Source organism: Gadus macrocephalus, chromosome 13 (assembly GCF_031168955.1).
Source record: "Gadus macrocephalus chromosome 13, ASM3116895v1".
In the NCBI taxonomy this organism is placed as follows: domain Eukaryota; kingdom Metazoa; phylum Chordata; class Actinopteri; order Gadiformes; family Gadidae; genus Gadus; species Gadus macrocephalus.
In genome coordinates, this window is record NC_082394.1 from 539,948 (window position 1) to 562,200 (window position 22,253).

At 52.8% G+C, this 22,253-nt stretch overlaps 2 protein-coding genes across 4 annotated transcripts; both read left to right on the top strand.

The window, feature by feature from the left end:
* The first annotated feature begins 279 nt into the window (after positions 1–279).
* On the top strand, positions 280–4,871 carry cstf1 (cleavage stimulation factor, 3' pre-RNA, subunit 1). 3 transcript variants are annotated; one of them, XM_060069711.1, is made up of 6 exons: positions 280–367; positions 720–939; positions 1,027–1,304; positions 1,461–1,658; positions 2,558–2,948; positions 4,583–4,871. In XM_060069711.1, the coding sequence occupies exons 2-6, from the start codon at positions 771–773 to the stop codon at positions 4,840–4,842; spliced, it is 1,296 nt and encodes a 431-aa protein (XP_059925694.1). In that variant the 5' UTR covers positions 280–367; positions 720–770; the 3' UTR covers positions 4,843–4,871. The 3 variants fall into 3 exon arrangements, with proteins under 3 accessions (XP_059925694.1, XP_059925695.1, XP_059925696.1); XM_060069712.1 differs by having other exon boundaries at positions 288–374; XM_060069713.1 differs by lacking the exon at positions 280–367 and adding an exon at positions 392–541.
* A 1,598-nt stretch (positions 4,872–6,469) lies between these two features.
* On the top strand, positions 6,470–21,655 carry cass4 (Cas scaffold protein family member 4). Its single transcript, XM_060069693.1, has 7 exons — positions 6,470–6,751; positions 16,645–17,076; positions 17,706–17,783; positions 17,872–17,964; positions 18,403–19,779; positions 20,088–20,168; positions 20,277–21,655. Exons 1-7 carry the CDS (start codon positions 6,746–6,748, stop codon positions 20,688–20,690), a joined length of 2,481 nt encoding a protein of 826 aa, XP_059925676.1. The 5' UTR covers positions 6,470–6,745; the 3' UTR covers positions 20,691–21,655.
* The last annotated feature ends 598 nt before the right edge of the window (positions 21,656–22,253 follow it).

Here is a 22,253-nt window from a genome sequence, read left to right on the forward strand (position 1 = left end):
AGGCGGTAGGAGTAATTTTATCATGTCACGTTATATAATAAAATCTATTCAATGAGTATATAACATTAATTAAATTAAATTGAACACCTTGAAAGTAAAATGTTGCCGAGTAGGATCAATAATTGCTTTAGGATGCAATCCCCCCCCCCGAAATATGACAAATGCGTACAATTAACGAAACACAAACATAGGAATTTGAATTACTTATTAAATGAGTCATTCATTGAATAGTAAGGGTTGTTTATCCCAATCGCTTTTCCAGTTCATTCTTTGTTTTTCCCTCCGTTGCCACCGTCGTTGTACCTCACCGTACACACACAGCGCACGCGTGGGTTCCAGCGCCACTGTAGCTGGGAGACTGATATTTGTAAGTTGTAAGTTGTGAAAGTACACAAACGTATGCATTCAGACTCGTGGGCGTGATCTAGGTACAAACACGTTCTGTAAACGCACTAAGGGTTTAGGAATAAAAGGGTTTTGTTCCGCTTGGTCGGAGTCTTCATTGAAAAGAGAAGCTATCGGTGCTAACGGCTAGCCGCTGGTAAACAAGCTTCATTCATTTAATGTCCGATGTTGATTATGTTGATTGTGTTTATGCTGCGTTTGAAAGGCGCTAACGTTGGTGTCGTGAGATATACTTTATGAATGAGACCAGCAAAGCAAACTCAATGCAACTCTAAATATCTTAATATTAACCCAGGACTTGTCTTTTGTTCCAGACAAGTTGTGCTTTTGTAAGGTGCCCTGCCGCGGTTCAGTCGCCGCCCACCATGTATCGCCCCAAGCCCACCCTGAAGGACCGGCAGCACCTCTACAAGCTCATCATCAGCCAGCTGCTCTACGACGGCTACACCAGCATCGCCAACACCCTCATCAACGAGGTCAAGCCCCCCAACGTGGTGTCTCCTTCAGAACAGCTGATGCAGCTTGCCAAGATCGGTAAGGAATCACCTTAGGCTTTATATCTATTTCTTAATTAATGTGTTTCAATTCAGAACGTTTCTAATTGCTGTGGAACTCCTCAAGGCATGGAGAGTGACGACAGTGCGGTCCAGTACGCCATCGGGCGGTCCGACACGGTCGCCCCCGGAGTGGGCATCGACCTGGAGTTTGACGCCGACGTGCAGTCGATGTCTCCGGAGGCGTCGGAGTACGAGACGTGCTACGTGACGTCACACAAGGGCCCGTGCCGCGTCGCCACCTACAGCCGGGACGGGCAGCTCATCGCTACAGGCTCCGCCGACGCCTCCATCAAGATCCTGGACACGGAGCGCATGTTGGCCAAGAGCGCCATGCCCATCGAGGTACGGGCCTGTCTGAGGCAGTCGTCAGAGATGTCTCCTTGTTAAGAAATTTGTTGTTCCGTTTTACACAAACCCGAGCTCGTGGTTGAGATGATGGCGTTGTGGTTGAGATGATGGCGTTGTGGTTGACCTTCTCATTGGTTCTCCACCGTTCAGGTGATGATGAACGAGACGGCTCAGCAGAACATGGAGAACCACCCGGTGATCCGGACGCTGTACGACCACGTGGACGAGGTCACCTGCCTGGCTTTCCACCCCACCGAGCAGATCCTGGCCTCCGGCTCGCGGGACTATACCCTCAAACTGTTTGACTACTCCAAGCCCTCCGCCAAGAGGGCCTTTAAACACATCCAGGTCAGTAGGGGCGGGGCCTTTAAACACATCCAGGTCAGTAGGGGCGGGGCCTTTAAACACATCCAGGTCAGTGGGGGGCGGGGCCTTTAAACACATCCAGGTCAGTGGGGGGCGGGGCCTTTAAACACATCCAGGTCAGTGGGGGGCGGGGCCTTTAAACACATCCAGGTCAGTGGGGGGCGGGGCCTTTAAACACATCCAGGTCAGTGGGGGGCGGGGCCTTTAAACACATCCACGTCAGTGGGGGCGGGGCCTTTAAACACATCCAGGTCAGTGGGGGGCGGGGCCTTTAGACACATCCAGGTCAGTGGGGGCGGGGCCTTTAAACATACTGGTCAGAGGGGGGCGGGGCCTTTAAACATACTGGTCAGTGGGGGGCGGGGCCTTTAAACATACTGGTCAGTGGGGGGCGGGGCCTTTAGACACATACCGGTCGACGTGCTCAGAGCCAGATGGATCAGCTGTTTACAACGGCCTGGGAGAAAGGTTTACTAGCAAGCGGAGTCAGTTGCAGGAATCATGCTAAGTGACTTATGCAAAGGAGTTGGTTGATGAGAGGATGGTCAACTATTGGATGATTCTAAATGTTTTCTAGAGGCAGTTAAACACATACAAAGCTGAAGGACGAAGTTTGAAGAGAATGATTTTTTCACAATTAATAATTTGCATATCTGATACCTCGAGGGCCACCTGGCAAACTGTCAAACAAAAGCAGATGCCAAGATGTAAAAGTGGCGTTTCTGCATAAAATAAGGGTGAGCTGTAACCCAAGCCGTTGGTCCTGGCCCTGAGTCGGTGTCCTCTGAGCTTCAGCTCAGCTCCCAGCCCGAGGCTGCGTGTTCATCGTGGTGGTGGTGCTCGTATCTCACGGCGTGTGCGCTGTGCTTTAACCCCTCCAGGAGGCGGAGATGCTGCGCTCCATCTCCTTCCACCCCTCGGGGGACTTCCTGTTGGTGGGCACCCAGCACCCCACCCTGCGGCTGTACGACGTCAACACCTTCCAGTGCTTCGTGTCCTGCAACCCGCTGGACCAGCACACGGACACCATCAGCGGCGTGGTGTACAACCACAGCGCCAACAACTACGTCAGCTGCAGCAAGGACGGCAGCATCAAGCTGTGGGACGGGGTGTCCAACCGCTGCGTCACCACCTTCGACAAGGCTCACGACGGCGCCGAGGTCTGCTCCGCCTTCTTCTCCAAGAACGCCAAGTACATCCTGTCCAGCGGCAAGGACTCGGTGGTGAAGCTGTGGGAGATCTCCACGGGCCGCACGCTCGTCAAGTACACAGGTGGGTGGCGGCGCCGGGCGCCGTGGTTACTCGTCCTCGGTTGCGATGGTGCCGATGGTACGGAGTACTAGCTGGTCCTGGTGGTTGTCGTCGTCGTGGTTACTCGTCCTCTGTTGTCATGGCGATGGTGCCGGTTGTTCGTACTACTAGCTGGTCCTGGTGGTGGTTGTTGTTCGTTACTTAAAGGATAAGTAAACCCGATCCGTTTTGCGTCTCTCAAATGTCTGCTCCACGATGGCTGCTCCCGGCTGAAGCACTTCTCCAGAGAGCTGTGTTTCTATTGGCTGCCAGCCCTGCTGAAGGCCTGGGCTGGACGGCGTTGGACTAAGTCCGTTTTCTCTAGAAAGCTTTGCGACCGTAACGGTGGCTCAGGTCTCCTTTGTGTTTGGCGTTGAGGCAGAAGTTCTGCTGCTGAAGCGGGCTTTAGAGGCCCTTTGATTTTGCGGTGATCGTATTTTTTTTATCATTACTCCGATTTAGATTGATGCCTTGCATGCGTTCAGCCTCCCTTGTAAGTGTTCTTAGATACACGGTTCTGCTCAATGTAAAGGTGTCCAGCTGTGTCTCATGGGGGGGACTGGCTCTTCCGGGGGCCGTGCTCAGAGCGGCCCCCAGATGGAGACGTTCCTCTAGATCTGCATTTCACACTCCTCCCGATGTTCAATTTGGTTTCACATTCTAAAATGGTTGGACGCATTCCACTTTTCAAACATCACACTAGAAATATTAATATCAATATCAATATTAATAATATAATAATGTATTATTATTAGAGCTGTCAGTTAAACGCGTTATTAACGGCGTTAACGCAAACCAATTTTAACGGCGTCAATTTTTTTATCGCGCGATTAACGCAAATCTTTTATTAAAAAAAATTAATATATAAAAAAAAAAATTCTTTGGCTCAAAACAAAGAAGCAGTAGCCTGACTGCTATGTTCAAATGACATTTGTTCAAAGCAGTCTAAACGACTGCTTAGATTTTAATTGCACTATAGGCTCTTTTTTTGTATCTTCCTGTTTTGATCAGTATATGCCAATGTTGTTATCAATAAAAAAATCATTTGCACAAGGCAAGCCGATGCACTTCACCATGTTGATAAGAGAATTAAAACGAGAAGAATTAATGGGACAAAGAAATCAAGGGATATCTAGCATAGAAAACGAATTTGCGATTAATCGCGATTAATGCGAGTTAACTATGACATTAATGCGATTAATCACGATTAAATATTTTAATCGCTTGACAGCTCTAATTATTATACAAAAGTATACTAGTATTCTAAACTTGATTCACTCTCGGTGTGTGGATCAGGCTGACAGCCCTGGAGGGCCAGCTGGCTTTGATTCCATCGTAGGTACGAGGCCGTAGATAACCACAACCCTGACGACATGAACGGTTATCACCACCGGTAAAGTGGAGCCCTGCAGGTATAGCTGAAGGTCCCAGCCGTTATACTCTATAGCAGCACTCATGGAAGGCCTCTTGTCCAATCAAACGACTTGGTCAGAACTCACTGTTGTATAAGCAAGCATAAATGGTGCAGCCCCCCCACCTTAACTAACACCGTATCCGTGGGGACCCTGGTGTGTTGTTTGTACTGGTAGTGCCTGACCCTGTCCCCCCCCCTATAGGAGCGGGTCTGAGCGGGCGTCAGATGCATCGTACGCAGGGCGTGTTCAACCACACAGAGGACTACGTGCTGCTGCCTGACGAGCGCACCATCTCCCTGTGCTGCTGGGACTCGCGCTCGGCCGAGAGGAAGAACCTTCTGTCGCTGGGCCACAACAACATCGTCCGCTGCATCGTGCACTCGCCCACCAACCCCGGCTTCATGACCTGCTCAGACGACTTCCGCGCCCGCTTCTGGTACCGGCGCACCACCACCGACTGAGGTGGGGGGGGGGTCCACCACCACCACCGACTGGGGGGGGGGGGGGGGGGGGGTCCACCACCACCACCACCACCACCGACTGAGGGGGGGGGGGGGGGTCCACCACCACCACCGACTGAGGGGGGGGGGGGGGACCACCACCACCACCGACTGAGGTGGGGGGGGGGACCACCACCACCACCGACTGAGGTGGGGGGGGGGTCCACCACCACCACCGACTGAGGGGGGGGGGGGGACCACCACCGACTGAGGTGGGGGGGGGGGGGTCCACCACCACCACCGACTGAGGGGGGGGGGGGGGGGGGGGGGGGTCCACCCCCCCTCGCACTTCCTCCTCTCGCTCTTCCTCCTCTCGGTCCTCTCGCTCTTCCTCCTCTTTCTCTCTTTCTCTCTCCCTCTCCCCCCTTGCTCTCTATTTATGCCAGTCTCTCTTCCTCACCCCTCTCTCTCTTCGTTCTCGGTCTGCCTTCTCCCCCCCCCGTCTGAACGCTCTTCCTGTGCTGGGCTCGGGTCCTCTGTTTATTATGGTATGTTTTTAATGTTCTCTCTGTTCCTCTGGAGTGGTCCAGTGGAGGGCTCTGCACCAGCCCACAGGGGGCGCTGTTTCTGAGAAAACTCACCTGACTTTCTGTTGTCCTTGACAGGCTTCTGCTTCTGTGTGAATAGACCCTGTTTATCTGACTGAGTTCAGTCCTGTAGAATAAAGTGTTAATTACCCTTTCACATCCCTCCACAATTTGAAAATCGAAGAGTTGAAGGTTGTCTTTATACTTTTTTAATTTTGTGTAACTGTTGTTTTCCAGATTTTTAATAAACACATGAAACAACTATGCTGACTTATTTCATCAATGAATTAAGTCTCTTTTCTGACATCTAACATCAATTCTCAAGAAGCAGAAACGTGCATCTAACAAACATCCAGTTGATCTTTAGCTGGACCAAAGAAAACCCTCCATTTTAAAGTAACATTTGAACCCAAAAAAATCATAACCACTAATCCCTTTGCATTTACTCCAAACGGTGGAATGGTTCAGTTTGAGACGCAGGGTTCAGTCTGAAGAGGTTGTTTGAGGAAGGCGAGGGATCCCGCAGACCGTATGGAGGTAACAAACTCTTACCATGTTTAGTATTTACTGTAAGGATCCGTTTAGTACCACAGTGTTAAGGCTCTGTTTGGACAGCCCACAGAGCAACTTGACCCCCCCCTCCTAACGAGCATGCGACCTCCAGACCTAAAGGTCCCGCTCCCAGAGCCCCTGGTTCCCAGAGATTGTCTCCAGCCCCCCGGCTTGCAGACCGTGTCGTCCAGACAACTCCCAACGCAGAGCCCAGGAATCTGTGCTTCAGTGACACATCAGTTCCACCGTCTCAGAGCCACCGAATGTTTCAGCAGAACAGACTTTAAGGGGCTTCAACCGACGTTCCCTGGAAGAAAAAGGGAAGTGAGATCTAAAGGAGATTATAGAATGGAACCCGCAAGCTGTTACCAAGTCATGTTAAAACGGGAGAAACACAACAAATGGCAGGGTGTTTAAATCAAAACGCCTATGTAGAGGGTCAGACCTCAATGAACCTGGGGGGGTGGGGGTGAACATAGTGGGTGTGGGGGAGGAGGGGCTGCAGTATAATGTGGTGGCTTCCTCGAGCCAATGAGACGGCCCAGAGAGAGGCTGTGCCAGAAGTCTCTCGCTCGTGTGAAATCGTCTGGCTCTCGACCACAACCTCTGACGATATGTGCGAGTGCTGCAGCAGGGCTCGGTGGCAGCCTGCAGCCCTTCTCATGCCCCGCTCTCTCACCATGCTGGACGAGGATATCTGACCACTCAGCTCCAGGAACGTTCATACTGTTTCCTCTCTTTTTCTCCTTTTTCTCTGAGTAGACGTTAAGAATCTGGGTCAGGAAATGGAGGTGAGTGTTGCACCTGCTCTTGTTCTCTTAAAACCTTTATTTATGTTCATGTCTATCCTTGAGGTGATTAACAGTGCTCCAAACGTCCACCGTTGTTATGTCCCGACCGTCCCACTCGGCTTCAGTTGCCTCGGTCTCTAACAGGAGCTCTCCCTTTGGTGCCTGATGTTTCACATCCAGAGGAATTTGCCTGCGGACCACCTGCTTGGATTTCACTCTAGCTTTCGGTGTCAGCTACCACCTATTTCTATACACAGACCCCCTGCCCTCCGTCTGGGGCCAGCCTCCCCTTTGAGCCCCACTGAGATTGTAACCAGAGAGCTGCTCTCTCCCCTGCTGCCGGGAATGGGCTTTATGAGCTCATTAACGCACAAGCCTACAGAAGTGAATTGATTGAAACCAAGTTGTACAGCAGGCAGATAACAGTGCCCCAAGCCTCCAGGCATGGCAGTTTGAATGAGACGGTGGTTACAGGTTGTTTTTTAAACTTCTTTGGCACAATGCAAACAGAAAACATGCATCACCCCTTATTGCTTATTATTCAAAACGTATGTTTCAATCCGGTCTGAATGCATCGCCCGTTAGAGTTGACATTTATTAGGCAAATAGAGAACTGACAGAAGGGGGTTTCTGTGAGGTTTGGTTATTACTGTAGTGGACTGTGATACATCACCACAAAGGTTAGTGTATTCTTTTGCATCCGGTGTTATACTGTGCTTGCCAACCTCTTCACTCAGAGAAGACCTGTAGACGGCCCGGTCTTCTCTGCGGCAGGTCACATCACGAGTCGTATGAGATGGTCCATGGGTGCATGGGCGTCTTACACGGCAGGGAACGCTTCAGTCTTTCCGGTCTGCCCTTTGGCTGAGGGGCTTTGGGGGAGATGATCTTCAGGTGTGATCTCCATGTCTACCGGGAGTCAGCTTTCTGCAAGTCTTGTAGATCTTGAGGCGTTAGATTGCTGATTGTTCAAAGTGTTTGTAGAAGACTATGGACATATGCATTTCATTTTCTGATGTACATTGGTCTGGTTGCTTGTCATTTGTGTTCATCACACAGTAAACCAAGAGAAAAGATCAACTGAGAGGAGGGCTTGTGTGAGGGAAATGTCATTGTCTGTAACCGTACATGCTTTACACGTTGCATATACATTGGGGGCATTTAGCACACGCTTTTATCCATCCATTCAGACACACATTCACATACTGACGGCGGAGTCAACCAAACAAGGCAACAGCCAGCTGGTCAGGAGCAGTTCGGGAGTCTTGCTCAGGGAAACCTCAAGAGTCAAGCCTTTTACTGGTATGTCCTGATATCGTGCTTAACCAGAATAGATTCTTAAATGATAGCAACGAAATAGCCATGTCATTACTTTCATTTAACGTTCATTCATTTGTGAGCTGTACATGATCCATTCCGTGTGTGTGCGTGTGTGCGTTCGTGTGTGTAGAGTTTGAAGAGGGTCTTCAGCACACACTGGATCATGTTCAGGATCTGATTACCGATTTCTTGGAGTGAGTGTTGAGACGCCATCAAAATAACCAGACGAATGTTTGAAAGAGACGGACCATCCCAACCACTGCCCTCCTCGTAGTACATACAGTAAACACTAGCACCCCCGCAGCCCCCCAATGAGGGGGGTCATAGGGTCTGTACTGTCAACTGTTTGGCCAGACCTGAAGTGATCAATGTTTCAAAGTGAAGGCTTCATCTTGCACCCACGGAAACGCAGCCGACGCGATCCTATCAGACACGAAGCAAGCACCCACACAGGATGTATACGTTCACATGGCCTTAGTCAGTGAGGAACCTACCCATCAGCCCCTCTGGCATGGTGTCTGGACCCCATATGGTTAGGATGGCGTTCCTTAAGGGCTACACCAAGGGTGTGTAGTCATTGCAAGTAGGACTAATATATATAATATAAAGACTTTTTATGAAGGCATGCTTTGAAAGGTTGACCATGTCGAACTCAATAACCATGAGTCTAGTGGAGTAAGGAGTACCCCAGTGTCCACCACGGCGGAGTCTGGAACTGATACATGTGTTTGGGGCCGTTTTAACCCTGAGGTTTTACCTTTAATTCTACGCTCTGATCATCAACCCCAGCCCCTCCCCCCGCCCCAGCCCCTCCCCCCGCCCCAGCCCCTCCCCCCGCCCCAGCCACCCCTTCGTTTCTATTGAACTCACTGTCTGGTTCTGATGACAGAAAACGATATTTTCCTAAAGTCTTTTCAGTATTTAACCTTAGTGTTGGTGAGCAATGCACTGGTGTCTCTCTGCTTCCAACATCAGGAAGTCAAAGGTTTTTTGGTCAACCATCAGGATGTGTCATTTCCTTTGTAGTAACCCAGCAGGCTGTCTGCTTATCTTGTGAAAGAATGAAGCCACCCTCTTGTTTAGTCACAGCCATGGCTGAGATGTTGGGCTGTCAGTCGAGGGGTTGTGAGTTAGAACCCTGATGTCTTCAATCTGCCTGGAGGCCTCCTTGAGGAAAAAGCCTTGTCCTTCATCATATGTATTACCCTGACCTCGACTTATTAGAAAGGAGCATTGGTCTTGAACCACTCATTGAGTTAATTTCAATAGGGACTTATCAACAGGCCCTCACCAAACGTCTTTTGACGCGTTTGGACAGACCTACAACCGCTAGTGCAGTGTAACATGGAACACATGTTACAGCGGCTGCCATCTTTCTTGTTTATGGCTCTCCCATAGGCCGCTCCACTTATTATTCTATCATACCCGACCCTGTATTAGATACAAGGTGTGATCGGCCGACTGTGGCCATGGGTCCTGGAAATCTCTCTGAACGGGTTTGGCTCTGGAATTAAAACCATGAGCTTGCATATTGGTCTGGCTTCCAGGCTAGATATGTATGTCTCTGATTGCTTTGGATAAAAGTATCTGCTGAATGCCCTATTGGTAGTATAATTAATGTACTTTTATTGTTATCTTATTAAAATGATGCATGCAAACTCATTGACCTTTGAATGTTTTTAGATCTGATTCATGCAGGCTTTGAGTCACGATGGGAAAAGGACAAGAAATCATACGTTTTGGAAACAAACGTTTCACATCACCACGGTTGACATGTAACCACTGGGAAGGTAGGCGGAGGTAGCGTGTGGTGAACCCAGAGACCCAAACAACGAGCAAACAACAACACCAATAATACAGTCGCGCAAAGAGAGCTGGTGGTTTAGGAAGCATGGCTGGGCTGAGCAGAAGATAAGTCCCCCCCCCTCCTATCTATTGTCCTACAGACGCAGGCCTGACAGCCTTCTGGGACGGGGTACAGTGGGTCTCGGGCAGCATTGTAACATGAGTTTATTATGGGCTGGTGACTATGTGCCATCTCCCTGTGTTGATCATTCCCAGCTGTTGTCTCCATGGCCACCAACACACACGCCTCCTTCTGTCTTTCGGTGTGTGTGTGTGTGTGTGTGTGTGTGTGTGTGTGTGTGTGTGTGTGTGTGTGTGTGTGTGTGTGTGTGTGTGTGTGTGTGTGTGTGTGTGTGTGTGTGTGTGTGTCATGTTGCAGTAGCGAGGCTCTCACGCCGGGTGTCTGCTGTAGATTCAGCGGTTGTGCTCTCTTTGTGTTTCTCTGGGGGTTCACTGCAGCGCTGCAGTGTCTCCTCTCTGCCGAGCCACGCGGTGAGCTTTCATACAGCGTTCACTGGTACACACTGATGGAGGCTCACAAACCTTTGTGTTTGTGTATCTGACTCACGGCTCCTGCTCCTCCATGGTACGACGGCAGTGGGGTTTATGGATGTTTTGGTGCTGTCGTATACCACACATGTTTTGCTATGTTTGTGTCCCGCATGGCCGTAGCACGGTGCCACGTTGTGATCGAGACGATGACCTCCACCCTAAGTGATCCGAGCGTAATCAGTGGTCATGAAGTACTTTAATATCAGACTTGAAGAACAGATTCTACGTTGAATGGATCTCTTGTTAAAGATAAAGTCAGCTGTAAGAAAATAAACGTATCTGGGTTAAAAACAATATAGTTGAAAAAGTACATTTGGTGAAACATTTGCGGTCGATATCGTCTCAGATGGTCGTCATGGTAACATGATGAAGAGGGTGTATCGATAGCACATCCTCTCAGATGTTTCCCATGCTCTGTTGGTAAATATGTTGTGTTCACATTATTTGGAATTATGACGGACGAATGTCATGATGTCATTGTCTGGTGATTAAGTTCAGTAAACGCTTGTGGTTCTGAGGTCTTGTGTTTGTTTGCGATAAACGTAAATAGCGCTCACGGCTTCTTCACACAGGAAATAACACGGCCGTGGCCGTCACTGGAGAAAATAATGGGTGATTCGTTCATTTTAAAGTAGTTCAAATATCTAAAATGGTCCAACATCTATCACTAGAGCTGAATACCCCCCTCCTCCCCCCTTTTCCTTTTCTCCCCCCTCCTCACCACTACACGCACGCACGGACACATAAACACACATTAACACACACACACACACACACACACACACACACACACACACACACACACACACACACACACACACACACACACACACACACATTCTGGTATCTTAGCTACTGTGGGAAAGTTTACTGCCATATTTACGTAGACTTCCTGCTGAATGGTCTCCCCTGCTAGCCTCCCTCCTGGGGAGAGGGCAGCAGGTCAACATTGTTTAGGAAGAGGAATATGATATATCCTTGTTCAAATTGCTTTCCTTCTTCCGGTTTTTTCATAATCCGTCTGTTTCTCTCTGTCAGCCTGTCTCTTTGCTTGTTTCTTGTCTCTCTGTCTGTTTTTCTTTATTTATATCTCTTATAATCTTCCTAAGGGTTGTATTATTCCTAGGAAGAAGTCATGTATACATTTTGTAGGAGTAAGACTGTAATTCTTGCTAGTACAAACCAATTTCTTCCTCATAAGGATTGCATTTTCTTGTAAGAATGACATTCTGAACTCTTCTCTCTTTCTTTTTCTTACACTCTGTCTTTACTGTCTTCTTTAATTTATCTCTCCGTCTCTACTCTCTCTCTTTCTCTCTTACTCTCTGTCTCTAGTGTCTCTCTCTCTCTCTCTCTCTCTCTCTCTCTCTCTCTCTCTCTCCGTCTCTACTCTCTTTTTCTCTAACTCTCTGTCTCTAGTGTGTCTCTCTCTCTCTCTCTCTACTTTCTTTCTCTCTTACTCTCCGTCTCTAGTGTCTCTCTCTCTCTTTCTCTCTCTCTCTCTCTCTTTCTCTCTCTCTCTCCGTCACTACTGTCTTTGTTTCTCGGTCTCTCTGTCAGATAGAAGGTGTCTGATAGAGGGTGTCTGATAGAGGGGGGTCTGATAGAGGGGGGTCTGATAGAGGGGGGTCTGATAGAGGGTGTCTGATAGAGGGGGGTCTGATAGAGGGGGTCTGATAGAGGGGGTCTGATAGAGGGGGGTCTGATAGAGGGGGGTCTGATAGAGGGTGTCTGATAGAGGGGGGTCTGATAGAGGGGGGTCTGATAGAGGGGGTCTGATAGAGGGGGGTCTGATAGAGGGGGTCTGATAGAGGGGGTCTGATAGAGGAGGTCTGATAGAGGGGGTCTGATAGAGGGGGGTCTGATAGAAGGTGTCTGATAGAGGGGGTCTGATAGAAGGTGTCTGATAGAGGGGGGTCTGATAGAGGGGGTCTGATAGAGGAGGTCTGATAGAGAGGGGTCTGATAGAGGGGGTCTGATAGAGGGGGGTCTGATAGAGGGGGTCTGATAGAGGGGGTCTGATAGAGGGGGGTCTGATAGAGGGGGTCTGATAGAGGGGGTCTGATAGAGGGGGTCTGATAGAGGAGGGTCTGATAGAGGGGGTCTGATAGAGGGGGGTCTGATAGAGGGGGTCTGATAGAGGGTGTCTGATAGAGGGGGGTCTGATAGAGGGGGGTCTGATAGAGGGGGTCTGATAGAGGGTGTCTGATAGAGGGGGGTCTGATAGAGGGGGTCTGATAGAGGGGGGTCTGATAGAGGGGGGTCTGATAGAAGGTGTCTGATAGAGGGGGGTCTGATAGAGGAGGTCTGATAGAGGAGGTCTGATAGAGGGGGGTCTGATAGAGGGGGTCTGATAGAGGGGGGTCTGATAGAGGAGGTCTGATAGAGGGGGGTCTGATAGAGGGGGGTCTGATAGAGGGGGTCTGATAGAGGGGGTCTGATAGAAGGTGTCTGATAGAGGGGGGTCTGATAGAGGGGGGTCTGATAGAGGGCCAGCCGTGGCTATGGTCTGTCAGGGTAATGGACGGGGTGGTGACCCCCCCTCCGTCCCAGGCCAGGGTCGCCAAGGGGTCGGAGGTGAAAGTGAACTAAAAGTAAACGGTTCCCACGCAGATTCCCCACATCCTGCTGTTTTTACACTTACTGTGTGTGCGTGTGCGTGTGCGTGTCTGTGTCTGTGTCTGTGTCTGTGTGTGTGTGTGTGTGTGATTGTTTCAGACATTTCTATTGATCCTAAATTTTTCCTCCAAATAAACTTGACGAGCTTTAGGAATATGGCCCTCTGTTGTTTCAGTGGCACTTTAAAGCTGTCTAGGAAGTTAACCAATCCCTAATAAATGTTGAACACGCTCACATTTCAACACATAGTAGTGGTGTCACACACACAGGGCCTCGTCTCTGCTGAGTGTGTGAGCGTGACACGGAGTCTGCAAAGGGTAAAGGTGTTTTTGAAGTACCGTCCAGCACAGGAAGCTGTGCTGTCTCAATGCTCTTATCGGTCCACAATGCTTATCAACATAAAAAAATCCGTGGCACATTTGAATGTCACGCTCACACTGTCTGGGTTTCCCCCGCGGAGGCGAGGGTCCGCTGTGCGTGACTTCTCTGTACATTTGTGAAAAATAATCTACGAAAATGTGCGAAAGAAAACAGGGAGGGAACGGGTGTTTGGAGTGTGTGCATACGTGCGCACGTACAAAAACATGCATGCTTGTGTGTGCATGTGTACACATGGACACGTGTGTGCGGTGGCTGCCGTGGTGCGGCCGCAGACAGCTGTGAGTTTAAAGCGCTGCTGTCGGCCTGATCCACGCCAGCAGGCGCGTGCAGGAATCTACAGCTGAACCCGCTCCCTCGTTACCGTGGGTAACGCGCCAGCCAGTAAACACTGCGCTGTGTGGCCGTTTCCACGGTAGCCGCCTCCCCCCGGGGTGACCTACATTTGAGTTCCCCCCGTTGTGGTGAAGTGCCAGCAGGCAGCGTGTGGTTCGGCCTGTTGCTGTGAAACGCTGTCAAGGTTTCTTCCCTTGTGGTTCCTCACCACTCTCTCTGACCTCCGCCGACCTGCTCCGACGCATGAGTACAAACATGCAAAGATGAGTGGTTCAAGAAAATGGAATTGTTACTATACACTTAATCTGAAATGGAGGGAGGATCCATTGTGTACGTACTGTGTTTGTGTGTGTGTGTGACATATTCTTGGGGGTATTGCTGGAGATGTAAGTGTGACTCATGTGTCGGACTGCTGTCATCTGATCCTGTGTGTGGACCTCACATGTCTGCAACTCTACCCAGAGGACCGAAGCGTGTGTGTCTGTCTCTGTGTGTCTATGTTGGTGTGTGAATGTCTCTGTATGTTTGTGTGTGTGTGTGTGTGTGTGTGTGTGTGTGTGTGTGTGTGTGTGTGTGTGTGTGTGTATGTTTGAGAGAGTATGTCTATGTTGGGGTGTGTGTGTGTGTGTGTGTGTGTGTGTGTGTGTGTGTGTTTGAGAGAGTATGTCTATGTTGGGGTGTGTGTGTGTGTGTGTGTGTGTGTGTGTGTGTGTGTGTGTGTGTGTGTGTGTGTGTGTGTGTGTGTGTGTGTGTGTGTGTGTGTGTGTGTGTGTGTTTGAGAGAGTATGTCTATGTTGGGGTGTGTGTGTGTGTGTGTGTGTGTGTGTGTGTGTGTGTGTGTGTGTGTGGCAGCAGGCCTGTAACACAACAGGTGGTGGTGTCCTGGCAGTGAATGGGCCCTTTGTCAGAGAGCAGCCTCTCTCCTCCCTGATACACACTCATCAGCTGGGTGGGGCCGAGAGAGAGAGTGTGTGTGTTGGCGTCAGTGAATATATAGGCCTATCATCTGTCTCTGTGTGTGTATGTATCTATATTTGGATCTGTGTGTGTGTGTGTGTGTTTGTGTGTGTGTGTGTGTGTGTGTGTGTGTGTGTGTGTGTGTGTGTGTGTGTGTGTGTGTGTGTGAGTGGTGTGTGTGTGTGTGTGTGTGTGTGTGTGTGTGTGTGTAATACATATGTCTGTCTTTCCATCGTCCGTATGCATCTATACATTGATCGGGTATGTACGTTTGTGTGTGGAAGTGAGTTTGTGTGTGGGGAAATCTGTGAGTTGTGTTTGTTTGGAGAGTTTGTTTGCGTGTGTGTGTGTGTGTGTGTGTGTGTGTGTGGGTGTGTGTGTGTGTGCGTGTGTGTGTGTGTGGGGGAGTGCAATTGATCCCAGATGGATCTTTTTGATAAGGCGCTACTCACGACAACATCCAACCCTACTTTGATATTAACATGTAATTCGTCACTGGTGTCATTGACAGGAAAACCCAACCGATGCAACCGCATGCGACTTCCTTTCTGCTGCAAGCCTGGCTAGAACAAATCGTATTTCCTTGGAAAGTGTTTTCAAGCGATCAACAAGAGGTCAACAATTTGTTGTGTGAACCGTCAGAAAGTTCCATCCACAACAATACCTCATCGAACGCCTTAAAGCCCAGTCTTACTGGCTGGTCAGGTGATCACTCTATGTGTCACCCTGTGTGCACGGGCCTCCCAGGTGTCCCGGCCGGCTGCAGGCTGCGTGCAGCAGCTTGCGGGCTGGGCTGGTGGCGGTGGCATATGGCAGATGCCTCAGTGGGCTGCATGCGCGCTGCACGCAGCCTCGTCTGAAATGCTTCCTTGCTTGTGTACTTGGAAGGCGCTGGGCGGACGGTGTGCAGTGTCACATGCCGAGGATTCTGCTGCTGCGTGTTTGATTTAACATCATCCAAACCCCCCCCCACCCCCACACACAAACACACACACACACAACCCCTGTCTGAGTGACTACTTCTGTTCTAAAACATCTGAAAGTGAAAGTGGTTGCAGAGATGGGGGAGGGGGGGGTAGGGGGGGTTGGGCAACACTGCTTATTCTTTTATTTTTGGGGTTGGTGAGAGACCAGGAGCGTTTAAGGAGGAAGTTTTTAGTTTCCTAGAACTGCTGATGGGAAGTGAAAACAGGGGAGGTGGCAGCTGGTTTCCTGTTGTTAATTTTTCACTCAAGCTGTGAATGAATTACTCTATAGCTGTTTATTATGGACCATGATGATGACACACTCCCCCGCTGACGCCATGTTGTGGAGGAACCATTTCACCGGTCCTGACTCCTACTCTGACTCCTGCCCCGACTCCTGACTCCCGCCCTGACTCCTGACTCCCGCCCTGACTCCTGACTCCCGCCCTGACTCCTGACTCCCGCCCTGACTCCTGACTCCCGCCCTGACTCCTGACTCCCGCCCTGACTCCTGACTCCCGCCCTGACTCCTGACTCCCGCCCTGACTCCCGCCCTGACTCCTGACTCCCGCCCTGACTCCTGACTCCCGCCCTGACTCCCGCCCTGACTCCTGACTCCCGCCCTGACTCCTGACTCCCGCCCTGACTCCTGACTCCCGCCCTGACTCCTGACTCCCGCCCTGACTCCCGCCCTGACTCCTGACTCCCGCCCTGACTCCTGACTCCCGCCCTGACTCCTGACTCCCGCCCTGACTCCTGACTCCCGCCCTGACTCCCGCCCTGACTCCTGACTCCCGCCCTGACTCCTGACTCCCGCCCTGACTCCTGACTCCCGCCCTGACTCCCGCCCTGACTCCTGACTCCCGCCCTGACTCCTGACTCCCGCCCTGACTCCTCCCCCTCGTGTGTTCCCCGTCTCAGAACAAACTGGCCAAGGCGCTCTACGACAACACGGCCGAGTGCCCTGACGAGCTGGCCTTCCGTAAGGGGGACATCCTGAGGGTGGTGGACCGCAGCGCGGTGGGCACCAGCGGCTGGTGGCTGTGCTCTCTGCATGGCCGGCAGGGCGTGGCCCCCGCCAACCGGCTGCAGCTCCTGCCCCCGCCCGCTCCGGCCCCCGGCACCGGGGCCCCCGAGTGGCCGGGCCCCCCCCAGGCCGAGGACCACGCCCGGCCGCAGAACATCTACCAGGTCCCCAGCGTGCCGCGGCCCTCCAGCAGCCCGCTGTATGAGCGCATGGACAAGATCTACAAGGCGCCCTCCTCTGCCCCGAGGGGCCCCGGCTCCCCGGCGCTGAGGGGCCCCGGCTCCCCGGCGCTGAGGCACGGCTGGGAGTCGACGGAGGCCAGCCGGGTAAGCCCTACCCCCCCCCCCCCCCCCCCCGTAGCGGCGCTCGGGACGGAGGGATGCTCCTGTGGTCCCGGACACGTAAACAGGAGCCCACGGCTGAGGGGTCAGCTGAGCGGGCCCCCGGGGGCCAGGGCCCGTGTTAACTCTGATGATTAGAGCGGCAGCCGGTCGCTGAGAGGCTGCGGTCAGAGCCCCCGCTGGCAGGAAGCACTTCCAGAGGGGGACGGGGTCCCTTCAGGGGTACAGGCAGGCAGACTCAGCCCTTTACAGGCTGCAGTCCTGACCCCCCCCCCCCCCCCCCCCCCCAGGGAGATAGAGGTGTCTGTACAGGCCCCTGTGGGACACAGAGGTCTGCACACATGTCTGCCATTTCCTGTCACACTTGCAGTCCTCTAGAGATCTGCAGCGAATGTGTTGTTTGTGTTGTAGGACTGGATCGGTTTGCATTCTGCACGCACCGCCAGGCAATAGCACTGCAGAGTGGGGACAATTCTTTATTTTATTTTTTACAGACCGGCTTACCAGGGTCTATAGAGATTGGCCCCACATTGCAGTGATACGGTGCAGGATCAAAGCGGTGGAGGTTTGACCCCTCAACCCCATTAATAACAACACGGCTCTCTGGTTCACAGCTCACAGCCTTCGGCTTGTCTTCCTCCCCCGATGGGGGAGTGTACGATGTCCCGAGCAGACGGCCCTCCCTCAACCCGGTGAGTGTTGGATCAACGCGTCCCTGGAGCCGGTGGAGGTGTGTCCGATCAACGTCTGATCTGATCTTGTTTTTATATTTGATGACAGACGCAGATATCCCAGAGGAAGACGTGCCGTAAAACCTCGCTGACCTCGCCGGCGGGGGAGAGCCCAAGATGCAGCAGTCCCAACGACACCTACGTGAGTCGCTGACTTCACTGTTTCCTGTGGGCCGTGATATGTCTTGACCTCATTATCTTTACCCATCATTAAAACTCTCTCCGATACTTGCTCCTATATTTGTTATCTTAGGTTGTCTATTATCTTAGTTTGATTCTCTGACCGCTATGAAGCCACTACAGAAATACACGGCCAAAACTCTTCAAGGAAATCGTCTGTCAACTCAAAATAAATAATATGGAGATGAGCCACTGAGAATCGAACCAAACGAAGGGGGATTGTATTTGCGTTACGTTACGATTAACAACGAATGGCGACCCGTCTTCTTGCATTCTAACCCCGCGGCCCCCGACAGGCGGTTAGAGGCATCACTCATTGGTGGCGTCGGCGGGGGCTTCACACACCGCGCCCCCGGCTCCTGAATCAACCCGTGGTAAAGGTCTTGTGTTGCCCCCCCAGGTCTACGCAGTCCCCCCAGCTCACTGCCGGGAGCCGTGCTACGACGTGCCCGTCCCCTCCACCACCGACGCCCTGCAGAGGACGCTCAGCAGCTGCAACACGCTCCCGAGCCGCCGCAAGGGCGACTGGATCTACGACGTCCCCGTGTCACCGGAGAAGCCGGGGCTCAGCGCGGCGTCCGGCGGCACCCTCCCCTCCAGAGCCCCCGGCCGGCAGCTCTTCCCTCCTCCTAGCGCCGCCCCGGCGCCACTCGGCCCCCCCGGCCCCCCCGGCCCCGGCCTGTACGCCGTCGTCAACGCCGGCCCCCCCCCCGAGCGGCCCCTGAGCGGCGCCGACCTGCCCGCGCTGCCGCCGAGGGTCTGGGCGTCCGTCTACGGCCAGCCCCCGGCCCGGAGGAGCTCGGAGGAGCAGGTCTACGCCGTGCCTCCGCAGGACAAGGTGTGCCACATCCCCCTGGAGTGCCGGGGCGACCCCTCCTACCCGTACGACCACACCCGAGCCCGCCTGCAGAGGATGAGGACGGTCTTAGGCCCCGCCTCCCTCCGCCAGCGGCCGGGGAGCGACGACCCGCTGCTGCTGGAGGACGAGGGGGGGCGCTCGGACTCCCGCCGCGCGGCCACCGACAGCCAGCGGATCAGCACGGCCTCCAGCTCCTCCACCTCCTCCACCTCCTCCACCTCCTCCTGCGACTCCACGGCCCTGAGCTCCTCCTCCTGCTCCCCGGACCCCCTGCGGGAGGTGGGCCTGAGCCAGGAGGAGGCCGGCGCCAGGCTGCTGGAGCTCCACGAGGCGGTGGGCCGGGCTGTCCACCTCCTCATGGACTTCGTCAGCAGCAGCTGGAGGAGCAGGGAGCACCTGGAGAAACACCTGGAGGAGATCCGGGCGGCGGCGGAGGGCATCGACCGCGCCGTCAGCGGCTTCCTCGCCTTCGCCCTGGACGTCAAGGGCAACGCCCGCCACCTGACGGACGCCAACCTGCGGACGCGGCTGCTGAAGCAGCTGTCCATCGTGGAGGACTCGGGGCTCATCCTGCGGCAGACGGTGGGCTCGCTGAGCGCGTCCGGCTGGCCCCTGGACGCGCTGTCCCAGGACCCCGGCCTGCTGAACACGCCGGACCAGCTGGAGCGCTTCGTGATGGTGGCGCGCACCGTGCCCGAGGACGTCAAGCGCCTGGTGTCCATCCTGAACGCCAACGGCCGGCTGCTGTTCAGACCCAACCAGAGGGAGCCGGGGGACGGGGGGCCGGGGGACGGGGGGCCGGGGGACGGGGGGCCGGGGGACGGGGGGCCGGGGGACGGGGGGCCGGCCGCCGCCGCCGCTGGGGGCCAGCAGAACGGGGACGCGGTGGACGACGACAACGATTACGTGCAGCTTCAGGTAAAGCCCCTCGCGAGGACGAGCTCCGCCGCCCGCTGCCCTGACGTAGCGCCTCGGCTGCCCTGACGTAGCGCCTCGGCTGCCCTGACGTAGCGCCTCGGCTGCCCTGACGTAGCGCCTCGGCTGCCCTGACGTAGCGCCTCGGCTGCCCTGACGTAGCGCCTCGGCTGCCCTGACGTAGCGCCTCGGCTGCCCTGACGTAGCGCCTCGGCTGCCCTGACGTAGCGCCTCGGCTGCCCTGACGTAGCGCCTCGGCTGCCGCCACAAACGCGCCTGATTGCTTGAATGCCCTGATTTGTCGTCCGCAGACCAAGAATGAGTTTGAAAGGCAGAAACACCGCCGGGAAGCGGACACCCCAGACGGCACGCCCTCTGCTGCCACGGGCCACGTGAGTACAGCCCGACCACTCAAGAGGGAGAGTTTCCCTTACGGAAAAGACTCGCTTCCAAACGCAGACCACACATGTTGTTGACGAATGTGACGTTGACCTCCCCAGGAGGAGACGATCCCCCCGGGCGCCCCCCCCCCGGCCCAGGAGGGGGTGCCGGCGGGCCCCAGGCCGGAGCACTGCCGGCTGTACTTCGGGGCCCTCCAGAAGGCCTTGGGGGGCTTCGTGGGCAGCCTCCGCGGCGGGCAGCCCCCGGAGCAGTTCATCCCCCACAGCAAGCTGGTGATCATGGTGGGCCAGCGGCTGGTGAACACGCTGTACCAGGACGCCCGCGGGACCCACGCCCGCCAGAGCCTGCTGTGTAAGAGCAGCCACCTGTGCGCCCTCCTCAAGCAGCTGGCCGTGGCCACCAAGAAGGCCGCGCTGCACTTCCCCGACAAGCAGGCTCTGCAGGAGGCGCACGACTTCGCCGGGGAGCTCGCCCAGAAGGCACAGCACTTTCGGATCTCGCTGGATCTCTGAGCGCGTTAGAGCGCGCTGGACGGGGAGCGAGCAGTCGGACGCGGCCGGGGTCGGGCTGCTGCTGGAGGACTGGGTCCGAGTGCCGCCTGCGGTACTCTCAAAAGGCCGGTGCGTGTGAGGTACGGGTGTTCGGCGATACCGCTCTCGCTCGCCTCCTCGGCCCCCCCTGTCCCTCGTCTGCCTTTGTCTCTGTATATATTAATATATATTCCTCACATCGGAACGTCATGAACTCTGCTTCCATGTGAGTCTTAGAGGAGGCCACTGAAAGCTTGTCTGACTCGTGTTCAGGAAACTATTTGTGGAGATTTTAAAATATGTTGCACATTGAGAGTGGCTTATCTTTCCAAGTCAGTTAGAAAAGTATATAATGTAATTTGCTTGTTATGTTTTACAACCATTTAAAATTTATTTCTGTTGGACACATGTTTTCAATTCTAATGTCGTATTTTATACAGTTGAGACTAGCTGTTTGGCAATATAAACCTTTTGTGAATATCATGTATATAACCTAAATGTGTTATGCATTCCCAAGCTTTTCACACTTATGAAAGGGTACAATAATTAACCATTGATTAACATTAGTTAATACAGTAATAAGGATTAACTAACAATTAACTGCAGGGAATTAACAGTTAATTAATGGTGTAGTTATAATTTAACCGAGGTAATGTTTTTTATGTAAACTAGGGTATTAATTTATGCATGATGTAATACCGTTTGGATCATAAATACCATTAGTAAAATATTACTAGACCATAAGTCAACTGTTAATTACCAGTTCATTATTGTTCCCTTATTGTAAAGTGTTACCAATAAAATATGGAAATGTCATATTTTCTATTGAAACTAAGATTAAAACTATTTGAAACCAACGTTTTTTTTGGTATTTAAGCCCAAAACAAATAATACACTTGCTGTGTGTTCTATACCATCACATGTTTCTGATAAACAAATTGCAAATATTCAATGGTGTTGTAGTCAATAATTACATAGATGTACAACAATGTGTCCAGACTACAGTTATCATCACCTCATAATATATTTTTGATTTACAAATATGTGAAAAGGGTGTTTGCTGGGAAACCTGGCCAACGGTGGAAAACCAACATTGACAAACGTGGTGATGGTATAATCTAACGAGACGCAGTACACCCTGCACCCCCCTCCCCACACGCACGCACACGCACAGGCACACGCGCGCGCACACACACACACACACACACACACACACACACACACACACACACACACACACACACACACACACACATACACACATACAAATACACACACACACACACACACACACACACACACACTATACACACACGCACACACACACACACACACACACACACACACACACACACACACACACACCACACACACACACACACACACACACACACACACACACACACACACACGCAGCCAGTGTGCAGATAGCGCCCTCTAGCGGCTTCCTTTAGTAGTAGGCCTACATTAAAACAGTATTGCATTTGAGAGCCCTCTGCACATTTCTGCCTTTCTAAATACATTTACGAATGTACAATTGATTTA